The 12,034-nt window shown below is 42.9% G+C and overlaps 1 protein-coding gene and 1 long non-coding RNA gene across 2 annotated transcripts in view; one reads left to right on the top strand and one right to left on the bottom strand.

Annotated features, from left to right (window-relative positions):
* Positions 1 to 12,034, bottom strand: part of LOC138928012 (uncharacterized) — a 162,624-nt gene that overhangs the window by 124,401 nt on the left and 26,189 nt on the right. The window lies entirely within an intron of this gene.
* The window catches only part of ds (dachsous cadherin-related 1), a 73,025-nt gene that overhangs the window by 44,542 nt on the left and 16,449 nt on the right, over positions 1 to 12,034 (top strand). The window contains exon 3 of the mRNA XM_017173124.3: positions 10,512 to 11,190. Within this exon, the coding sequence (XP_017028613.1) occupies positions 10,512 to 11,190 (679 nt within the window). The remainder of the gene's footprint in view (positions 1 to 10,511; positions 11,191 to 12,034) is intronic.

The raw sequence follows: 12,034 nt of genomic DNA, 5'->3' as shown, positions 1-12,034 counted from the left end.
GTGACATAAACTTATTCACTTCTTCTTTAAACTTTGGTACACCAACGTTGGTGAATTGTTGTAAATTAATTTCAATACATTTTCTAGTATCTTAATATTTTTTTTTTAGATTTTAAATGTAAAGTTAAATTCAATAAGTTAAATTCCTATTTTGTTGGTGAATTGATGTAACCCTATTACAATACATATTTTGGTGTATTTTCGGTATCTAAACTCCCATTTTCTACTATCCAATATTTAGTGCAATGCATCTTTATGTCTCGAAGTGAAACTCTGAATCTTCGACTGGTTTTGGGTCCACTCTAGACCCGCTTGCTTTTACCATTACTTTGCTCGCTTTTAGCAAGTGCGTCGTCGTGTTGTGTCCGCACTACTTTGCTATTTTTTTAGTGCTCTCCACAACGGCCTAATTGAAAAAATGGTTTATTAAAATCGCATGCAGACGAAGCTAACGCACTTTATTATTATATTTCCGTCATTAGGCAGCAGAGCAGAGCAACGGGTTTTTGATTTTTTTTTTTGGGAGGCATTGCATCATCACAAGCTGGAAAACGCTCCACTGGGAGCGTTTGCTCTATCTCCATCTTTGGTCCTTTACTTTGTTGCTCCGTAATTTGTCGGACGTGATGATGATGATGAGGATTCTGTCTCGCCTCCCACTCGAAACACCGAAGAAATACAGACAATTGCAATGGGCAATGGGAGAGAGGTGTACCAATTATAAAGCTGCGCTTGTTGCCCATAAATTCGCGTCCGCTTATCATTTTCATAAACAAGTCGCGGCCAAATGGGAGCCGCACCAGAGAGCCCCAGACTTATGCAATTCTCACTCAGCTCTAGCCTCAGCCTCAGCCTCCGACTTCAGGTAATGACAGGTGTTTGTAACTCGTTTGTACTCGTAGCTAACGGAGTTGAAGCCCCAAAAATATGGCTGGGCCCCAGAAACAGAAACAGAAACCCAGACAGCTAGACAATCGGCATGGGCATTGGCATCGCCACCGCCTGGACAGAGAAGAGTGGGTCTCTAGCCAAGCGAGGCTGCTGCTGCTGTTGCTGCTGCTGGCAGGGGGTCGCCAACGCAGGCCCAAGCCGATATTTGCATTAAAATACAAAAGCCCAGGTCTGGCCACCAATTTATGCCCGCCAGCATCAACAGCATCGGTATCAACAGCCATAGCAACAGCTGCTGCTGCTCCTCGGAGACTAAAACGAGGAGAGGCGTCCACTCAGAGGCCAGTGAAAGTGATCCTCGGAGATGGGTACGAGACGAGACTAGGAAGCCTGGTCTGCGGTTGCTAGGAAGAATTTCTAGAATTACACTTGGGGAAAATATTAAGAAGTTATGTTTTAAAACTCGTAAAACTCGTATAATGATTGGTAAATTGTTGTAAACTTATTATTACTTGTGTTGTAATAATTTCAAATATTGGTTTGAAGAAATATAACAAAATAGTAATTGAAGTTTAACTTAATAATAAATTTATTGGTGAATTGTTGAAACCTTATTTCCGCCTACAAAAGAAACCCCTTTTCCTCATAATAAAACCTTATTCTTTATTCCAATCTAAGTAGTATAATTTTCTCTCCCTGTAGCCTCTACAATTTCATTACCAAACGCAATTTCCATTTGTTTTTTTGTGGTCAAAGCATGGAGACATACCAATGCAGTGGACAGACCGACCGTGTATGATGATCATTTTGATTTCGATTGTGTTTCCGCGTGTATTTCTGCGGTTTTGAGAATCCACAGAACAAGAAGATTGTTTGTCAGCAGCACACAACTTCATCAGTTGATGGCGGGAATCAAATTGATATTTGTGGTCGGGTCTTGTGGTTCTGGAATCCCTGGAATTGGAATCGGATCATAGTTGGTGACCAGTTCGGGGGTTTATTGAACTTTTCGAGGGGGGGTGCTGCTAATCAGTCCAGACAGCATTTGTCATTGTTAGCGAGTAATTAACTCACGCCCCAATACCAAATCCTCTGGCAACCGCCCACCGCCCCCAGAGAGCCATAAACATAAATCACTCGGGAAAACCACCGGGAGAAACACCACCAAGTGTGGGGCTGGAGAGCCTAGAGAGACTGGCAACTTAATTGCAGAGTTTGCATAATGCAAGTTAAGTGAAAAAAAGGAGGAAAATGTTGAAAACCGAGAGCTGGCAATTCGCGGTTTTGCCTAATGGCGCAAAATATTTCAAATAAACATTGAAAAACACTTCGAGGCGACGGGGCCATGAAGTGAAATTCAATTTGGCCAGAAGTCCCGCCGCTGCCGCTGCCGCCGCACCACAATCATAATTAATTTCGGCGGTTATCGCTTGGCCTGCTTCCGAGTAATCCACTTCGCAGTAACTCTGAGTAACAGTCTGAGCGAGTCTCTGAGGCTGGTGTCCCACCTGCTGCCCGGGTAACCAAAAAAATCAACAAAATCGATATTTAAAATCGCATAAATCGCCGGGCGAGCCCACACATAGAGAAATAAATGGGTGCTTAGGGGCAGTGTTTGCGTGTAAATGGTGCTATAAAAGCAAGTAAACCGAAAATACAAATAAACACATACTTGAAAACGATTTAGGAGAATAAAATTGCTTGTTGTTGGAAATTTATCAAGCATATTAGCAAAGCGACTCTGAAATATGAAGTCTTAGCTTCAATTGAAACAAAAAACTTATTAATATAATCTGAGGAGGATAATGTTCTGTTTAATGAATAATTATATATCCTTTGAAGTATCTTTTTGGTTGCAGAATCCCTTGTCTAAGCATCTCTGCTGCTCCTTAAATTCCTAAAAATGCTTCTCAATTTATTCTCTTAAAAAAACTAAATAAAATTCCCATATAAAATTGTTTAATTTGGTTACCATTATTCGCCGTGCACACCACATGCGTTCCACACACACACTCGCCGCACACTCCCATACGTTCCACTCACACACACATTTTACCGCTACGACTTTTGGCTGTGACCACTTTGCAATTTGATTTATGCGGCTCTTGGCCCCGCTGGGAAGCAGTGTATGTGTAGATCGGCTCTGGGCATAGGATATATAGGTGGCTCCATCGGTTGATCAGTGGCTCGGCTGCTCGGTGGGGTGTGTGGGTGCGTCTCGCCTCTAACTGGAATTGCTTTAAATTACGCAAATTCAAATTGCAAGGGGCAAGGGGCTGGGACTGAGACAAAGACAGAAACCAAAGTAAAAACAAAAACAAAAACAAAACGAATTGAATGCAGTTGGAGCCTGAACTTTTGATTAACTTATTGGACACACGGAGCACAACAAGTATGGCCGGTACCGTTAGCCGCCGCTCCATAGATCCAAGATCCCCGGGCACAGGCTTTGGCACTACCAATGGCACTGGCACTTGCCATGTACAGAGTTGTCCACTTTACGTGCTCGCCGGTCGCATTTATCAGTGCCGAACGAACTAAGAGTGAAACCGAAACTCCCAGACAAACCCAAACCCAAACCTAAAGCCAGATCTCCCAAAGCCAGAGTGTGTGCTTGGCTCGAAGACCAAAAACCAAGATCGAAAGTGACCAAAGTCGGTGCGACAACAAAATCAAAATCGAATTGCACCGAGTTTGTACAGCTAAGTGAATAAAAATTGCTAGGTTGGGAAATAAACAAATAAATAAATAAAAATGTTGGCCAAAAATTAAATAAATAAAAATGTTGCCTAATTTATTGGTGCAATTTAACAGAGTATATTTATGGGAGAGTATTCCAAGTGCTGCTTGATTGAGAGGAGAAGAAATGTGACTATTAAAGTTTAAGATTAAACTCAAAGGTGATAGAACTGGCTTCCCTGTTTCTTAAATTGTTACAAATTCTGTGAAGAGTAGAAAGTTAAAGTTAAAATACCCCAAAATATAATAAAAACAATCATCTTATTTATGGTTCCATCTTTATCACACACAGTATTTTGATTTCCTCTTGTGATAAATTTCCCCTAGATCGATCCTTGCCTCTTTCTTATGCCTTTCTACCCATTTTGCACATTTCAATTCTGCGCAAATATTTACACAATCTCAATAAATTTATGCGCTCTTCTTCACATTTTCAATTTGCCAAGGAGAAGACACCTCCTTCCTCCTCCTCCTGCTTGCTGCAGCTTGCTGGCTGCAAAACTTATGCAAAGATCCCAGGCAAAGGCAGGCAGTGATTGTTGTTGGCCTAGAGAACGATCAGCGATCGATGGAGAATCGCTGGAGAATCCGAGGCTGGATCATCGACGATCCATGTGTGGGCGGTCGAAATCGAATTCAAATTCAAATTCAGCGATCGTGGTGGGAGTTTTTTTCTTCTTTTTTTTCGCCAAACACGGAACACTGGGGTAATGGAGTCAAGCCTCGACGTCGTCGTCGTCGTCGTCTAGGGCTGGAGATCATGATTCTTATCGCCCGGCTTTTAGCTAAAGGCCCGCTCTCCCAACCGATCCGATCTGCACTACTTTGTGTGTGGCCCAGTTGTGGTGGTGGTGCAGGCAGCCCGGTTTTTATGGCCATCGACAACTCATTGACAATTTCCTACTTTGGGTGCCACTTTGGGGAAAGTCTTTGCGATCGCAAATGTTGGCCATTAAGCTTAAGAGCTGTCCAGCGCAGAGCGCTTTCCCAACGACGGAAATGGCGGCACCTTCGGGAGGTGTGACCATAGATCCATCAGACAGCCGGACAGAGTGTGACCAAAGTCGTCCGAGCGTCGCCAATTAGAATGTTTTATTGCCTGGACGGGCGACATTACCCTAGAGAAGTAGTCCCCGGGAGTCGCCAGCTGTCATATGAGCATGACTTCCTGTGTCGCTCTTGATTTTATTTCCATTCCCTGCGTGGGCGGTGAGGAGTTTCTGGTGAGGAGTAGAGGGAGTAGTAGTAGAGTGGGCAGGGAGGAGCAACTCGTTAGGGCCAGAATCTGTGAAGCGTGCATCCCAACTTAATTAGCTGCAAAAGGAGGAACTGCAGTTTAAATAGGAAGGCATTGCATTGATTAGCGCCTACGATTACGAGGGAATGGGGACAAGAAGGATAGAGAAATCCAAGAAATAGGGAATATAAAGGCTAATGAATTGAGATTCGATTAAAAGGGGTTTTTAAATGGTTGAGAAAATGATTTAAATTGTGTTAAAAAAGAGTTTTCTCAGCAAAAAAAATACGATTTATTTATATAATAAACTTTTTCCTGGCTAAAATCATAGCTTAAAGAAATATAGCAATTAAAAATGCTACAATTAATAACAAAAATTATAGACATTTCTTAGCATAAAATGGACTGCAGGCTTTCATGTTAACATTTTTATTAACTTTTCAAATGCCTTGGTATTTTGGTCATTAATTTAGTTTGGAATTTTAAAAGAGTATCACTAATTATTCAGGTTTTTCTTGCTGTTGCTAAAGCAAAAAACATGACACATTTTTTGTTGCGCCGAAACAGGAACTGATTCCGTTTCAAGTTCGTGAACTTTGTCGCTGTTATCCAAAGTTATCCAAACCGACGCACATTCCAGGCCGAGCCAAGTCCCGGGACCTGTGTGTGCAACGATCCATCATCGCAGAGTCATAGTCGGGGATCGGAGGAGGATGGAAATGGGGGGATCGAGAGTCCAAGGCGGGTGGTGCTGCAGATCGTTGCAGCTGCAAAGAGGCATTTGAAACACAAGAAACGCATTCATTCCCCCAACTTGCCAGTGTTTTTTTGTAACCATTTTTCTCCTTTTTTCCGGCCTGTTGTTGTGTTGTGTTCGCATGTTTTTGGCCATTTGCAGACGGAGACGCAGCCTAGCAGCCTCGCGAGATCTCGCAGTCAAGTCCATGGCCGGCGGTTAAATGTAAATCTCCCCCAACTCTCTGTACCAACGCATTTCGCATCTATTGGTATTTTGATTTATCAATAGACGCGGTTTTTTCTCTCTCCTCCTTTTTTTTCTGTTTGTGTGGCGAAAGCAAAAGTTGAGCCTCGAGTTTGCCGAGTTGAAGCCAAGTTGAGGGAAAGGCTAACTTAAAAAGTTGAACCGTACCGAGAGAGGGGATGGTAATGGAGTAATGGTAATGGGCATTCGGGCTAAGAAGACAGCTGCAGCCAGAGTGCCAGAGCCAGAACATAAATCAAATGAAGGAAGAAATGTACAAGATAAATTTTTAAGCACACTTATTTAACACCTAACAACCTTGTTAGATGCATTTTGATGATGCCCCAGCACCAGCACCACTCAGAGACAAGGTGGAGCACAGAAAAGAGAGGCACTGCGGGAAAAGCTTGGTTTAAATGTGTTGATTATAGTAATTTTAGGTAGAGTTTTTGAGATAATTAGTTTAAAAATTTACAAGAAATTATTACAGTAATATTTTTCATGGCGCCTGAGGAGGGATTTAATCTATTAACCTATAATAATAACTCTAACTATTAAAGCTTTCAAGATTTAACTCTTCAGTCAGAAAGAATGGTCTTAAAATACCAATATAAATCCACTTTTATTTGAAGCAATAGTTTTTTCAAGTGTAAAATAACGCAGCGTAGAGAACAAGTCAGAAATCTATACCGGAAAATTAAAAATTCTTAATAACACGACAAGCGGCGGCACAGCGGTGGTGCAATGATGGTGCACTGGTGGTGCAGCCGTGATGCTGCAGAGCGGGGCAACAACTGTTAGAATTGCTTTTCGGTGTTTGACGATGCACAGCGACAACAAAAGCAACTACAGAGCCAAGAACGGGGTAAATGCAGGAAAAAAGTAAACATAAATAGATCGTTCCCACCTTTCTCTGGTGCTGCACCACTTTCTTGGCGGCATCACATCTGCTCACATATAAATCTTGTGCGCATCTTTTACAGAGAGCGCGAGCGCGCGAAAAAAATAATTTATAAAAATTGCAATAAATATTGAGGGGCCCTGATAAGGCGTCAACATAAATCAGCTGCCATGTTGGAGACCAGAGAGACCACGGACCGGGGCGAGGTGCGAACAAAACCCGTGACTAATCAAGGCAAAAGTGTGAAATCTTCACACGACGCCGAGAATACTCCAGGTGCGCACAAGAGGAGAGACTTTATTACGAAGCCCTGGCTAAATGTCTTTATAAACTAATTCGATTGCTAGCCAAAAAGCGAACAAATTGATTTTTAAGATTTTTAATACAATTTTTAAAAGATTTTCTAAGCTTAAATAAAATCCATTTCTTTGAAAGTAATTCGTATTTATTTAAACTTTTTTAACTCTACTTTCAAACTCTACAATTATCGATTTCTTATATCGATTTATTGATATTTTCTAGCGGTGTTGAGACCGCAACAATTTCACGCTTTCTGCTCGCAACGAACATGGTACGACAACGCCACCGCCCACATTGGCCAACACTTTCTTCGCCTCAATCTCCAGCTTTGAGCTGTGTATTGGGTTTCACACACCGAATTGGCATTGAAATTGGTATTGGCAGGGGATTGATGAGACTTCGATTGAGTCGTGGTGGTGGTGTGTGTTGAGGAGGGGCCGCCGCCGAAAAGTGTTCAAACTGTAAGAAGTAAAGTCGAGCCCGGCACTTGTGAGCACGTAGCCATTTCTCATCAGTATTGCGGCGGGGCAGCTAAATCATCCACATCTGCCGGAAATTGCATAAGAAATATGCAAGCAAGCCGCACGCTGCGATTCGCCAATGGAGTAGTCTCTCAGGCCCAGAGTTTGCCCAGTCTCAAAGTCTCCCAGTCACAAGTCACAGTGTTAGTTTGCCCGCTCTGGTGGGGATGTCTTATCAAAACTGTTCGCTGGCCTCGGCTTCAGTTTGAGCCACTCGCTCCACTCATTCCACACTCACTTTACAGTGCACACCACTCCACTCGGCTCTTGTGATAATCCATGCCAGAGACACGACCGACATTTGGCCAACTTCTATTAGCCAGAACTGTGTGGTGTGACTTCCCTTGGTTAGCTTATGGCCACTGGCACTGAGAGAAAATATTTAAAACCATTTAAATGGTTTGGAATTTAAAGAGAATGTGAAGAAATATTGTTTTAAAATATATTTCCTTCAAAAATTAAGGTTTTCTTCATACTTTTGACTTGCCCAACAATTTTACCTTGAAGCCATATCTATATTTACAGTATACTTCTTTTTGATCTTTCATTTTTCCCAGTGCTCAGGTGTTAATCAAACTGCAACCACGAGAACATCCGCATGGATGCTGCAGAACGTTTCTGTTTCCAGCAATCATCTTCATCCTTTTGTTGTTAACTGCTTTGGTTTGGCCCAACTCCCCTTTCTCCTCTCCCCACTCCCCTTTTCTCAGACTCTCTGTCTCTGCTTGGTTTTTGGTTTTTGTACGTTAAATAAGGTAATTGAATGAAATTACTTTTGACAGCTTATTTGCATACATCAACAGCCGAAGCAGCAGCAGAAGCAGAAGCTGCTTTCGAGTTGGACTTGTAGGACTGAGGCTGGAGTTGGAGGCCTTGTTAGGCCATAATTGGTCATTGAATGCTGCCCCTGCTCCAATCCCTGTGAAACCACCTTTTTGGCATCACCACCTGCAAGGAGAGTGTGAGAAATGCGTGCTGACAAAGATGAATAACTCTGCAAGAGGCACAGCGCTCCAACTCCTCATATATATTGAGGAGATGAAGAGAGTTGAGCAAACGAACTTGAATTGTTCGTGTTTTCCTGTATTTCTTTTTTTTTTTTTTTGGCTGCTGTGGAAGATGTCACTTGGCTTTGGCTTTTAACTTTTGGCTTTGGGGCTGTCTTCGATTTGATTTGCCTTTCACTGGCCGCCTGTTTCTGTTGTTGACACAACCGCAAGCAAGCCCAAAAGGCAGCAGCAGCAGCTGTCCTCTGTTCGCTCTTCAACTTATCAGTGTTAAGATCACACTAAAAATAAAGATCGAGTGCTTTTTGGACTATTTTAAAAATATTATCATAAATTTTGACTAAAAAAAGTTGGAAATATTTGGGAAGAAACCTTTTAGAAAAGATATATTCAGCTTTTTTCCAACAAACTCCTGTTAGAATTTTCTGCAGTGCAGAGTCCTCTCTCCCTGACTTATTCCCTGCCCACGAAAGACTCCCTTCCTGCATATTATCCCTTCGATTCGTGTGGGCGTTGCCTTCATTTAGCACCGCTTCGCGGTGGACCCTCACTCTGCCCACTGAGGGAACAGTTGCACCCAGAACTTCCATGCTGTTGACAGATAAAATTGCCAATCTCTGGACTGACGCGACATCCCATGCCATCGGAGGAGCAGCAAGCAAGCAGCAGCTCCTCCTGTGTTAACTGGCTGGCGACAATTTCACTTGGCCGGGGTTAAACGGGTTTAAACTGCTACCCAACTAAGCTTAATGAAAGTCTTTAGTCGCAGCAACAATCTAAGCAGATCTCCGCCGAGTCTTCAGTTCCCCAGTCCTCCTCCCAGTTTCCTCCACCCATACCCACCAAGACCTCGGACTGTAGCAGCTTACAAAAAGTGTAATTAGCGCTGAAATTTAACGAGAGGAGAGCTAAGGAGCCCTGGACACGTTTCGCTTTAAATGCATATCAGTCTGGTGCGGCCCCTAAGGAAGGGCTGAAAATGCACTGGGAGAAAAAGAGGGATTCTAAAATTACTGAAAATCAATGAAACTTGAAACTAGTTCAAAAAGTAACTGATAAAAGTGCTTAAAGCAGGCTGAAACTCATTCAACTTAGTTTTATCTTTATTTTAAAAAAATTCTTTAATTGCTTTTCTTTCAATTTAACTTTGTAGAAACCCCTCTATTCTCCCAGTGCCCTCTGTCTTTGCTGTTTGACTTTATTCGTTTGTTTTGCATCTTGTCTTGAAAGGAGAAGGAGCGGAAAACTTGCTTCTCTCTTGCTGGCCTCCTCCGCTTTTCCTCCTATTTAAAGTGAAATAATGACAGTTTTAATTGCTGATTTGTGGCTGGTTGTTCGTTGGCGTCAAAATGCGATCGATGCTTGGCTGCCCCCGCTGGTTTACCTATTTATAGGCCAGAGTACACAGCTTCAACTCCATTCCCAGTCCCCAGGTAGCTCCTTTTTCCACCCAACAGAATGCAAATGTCGATTACGCAAAATGCCAACTAATTGGCAAGCATTAAGCAGGGGTCATTGCTCCTGGTTTTCAGCCAATGTGATTCACCTCGAGTTTTTTGGCTCAAATTTAAGTTGACACTCGGCCTGATATGCCACCGCCTCGGGGGAGAACACGGACTCCGACTCCTACTCCAGCTCCGCCGAATACCAGGCATAACAAATTGCCAAATTAAGCCCTGAACAGGGCCCGGAGATAAGCCTGCGGAACGGGAGTCCCGCGAGTCCCAGGCAGCTGCCTGTAAATCAAATTAAAATTTTTGACAACTTCATTTGTACCTGTTGGAATTTGCAATTCATAATAAACGAGAGCTGTGCTTAGCTTTTGGCTGTACAAAATGTTTAATTCTTCTCAATTTTTATGGATATTTAAACTCTTTACCCAAAGTTCCAATCCAACCCAACTAATAATCAAATTTTCTTCTCTATTATTCAGGTCTCTGCTAGCGATCCGGACTGTGGAGTGAATGCCATGGTAAACTATACCCTAGGCGAAGGCTTCAAGCACCTCACCGAGTTCGAGGTGCGATCCGCCTCCGGTGAAATCTGCATTGCCGGCGAACTTGATTTCGAAAGAAGAAGCAGCTACGAATTTCCCGTATTGGCCACGGATCGTGGTGGTCTCAGCACCACAGCCATGATCAAAATGCAATTGACGGATGTCAACGACAATCGTCCCGTGTTTTATCCCCGGGAATACAATGTCTCCCTGAGGGAATCCTCTCAAGCCACATCCCAGGCAGCGGCAGCAAGTACACCCATTGTGGCCGTTGTGGCCACAGATCCGGATTCAGGAAACTTTGGCCAGGTCTCGTACCGAATTGTGGCCGGCAATGATGCTGGCATCTTTCGGATTGACCGCTCCTCCGGGGAGATTTTCGTGGCCCGTCCGGACATGCTGTCGGTTCATACCCAGGCCATGCACATGCTCAATATCTCGGCCACCGATGGCGGCGGCCTAAGGAGCAGAGCGGATGCCGTGGTCTTCCTTAGCATCATTGATGCCATGCAGCGACCACCGATCTTCGAGAAGGCCCGATACAATTACTACGTGAAGGAGGACATTCCGAGGGGCACGGTTGTGGGCTCGGTGATTGCCACGAGTGGAGACACTGGTAAGAATCTTATCCTTTCCTCTCTAACTATAGGTATTTATTGGTTCAGTGAGCTGGAAATCAAAATATGGGTATTTGAGGGGCAGACGGACAAGGAGCAACTAACGGACAAACGGACAACAGGCTGACGGACAGAGAAAAGGCAAATAACTAATAAAAAAAAGCAATAAAGCGGAAGTCTTTGAAAGAAGATACAGTGATTTAATACTTTTGAAATAATTTTGAAATATTATTTTTTAGGGTTTATAACGGACAAAGGACTGACGGACAGATAAAAATATGACATTTTAATACTTTCAAAGAAGATATATAGATTTTATATGCTTAAAATATTCAAAAGGATTTTAAAATAAATTTAGAAACATTTTAAAAAATATTTAAATATACAAAATAAATATAAAACTAAAGAAGAACTTCCCTTTATATGAAGTGGATCCGAAAATCCCTAAAGAAGCCCCTGTAAACACATATAAAATGTGGCACAACATGCAACATTCAAGTTTAAGAGTCTTTTTTTGTATTTTTGGGTCTTTTAACTGAGGCAACAACAAAAGCAAAACACTTCAAACGCAAATTTCGGCAGAAATCTGCACCCATCAACGACGTCCTCGTCATCGAGTTGCGCACGATACAAGGGCCCGTTTTCAGTTCAGACTCGGATCCGAGTCCCCAGTCCCAGTCCCAGACGATCCACGATGGCTATGCAAAATGATTTTGCGCTTTAATTTGCTGCTTTCGCTGTGCACTTCCTTTCAAGCAGAGATCCACTCCTACCTGCCTCATGTGTCAATCGCTGACGAGAGTTGCTCCTGCTCGTCCCCTTCTCCCTGGAGCAGATTCTATT

The sequence above is a fragment of the Drosophila kikkawai genome, chromosome 2L (assembly GCF_030179895.1).
Source record: "Drosophila kikkawai strain 14028-0561.14 chromosome 2L, DkikHiC1v2, whole genome shotgun sequence".
In the NCBI taxonomy this organism is placed as follows: Eukaryota; Metazoa; Arthropoda; class Insecta; order Diptera; family Drosophilidae; genus Drosophila; species Drosophila kikkawai.
Note: the sequence above shows the minus strand (reverse complement) of the source record. Positions and strands in the feature narration are given on the sequence as shown.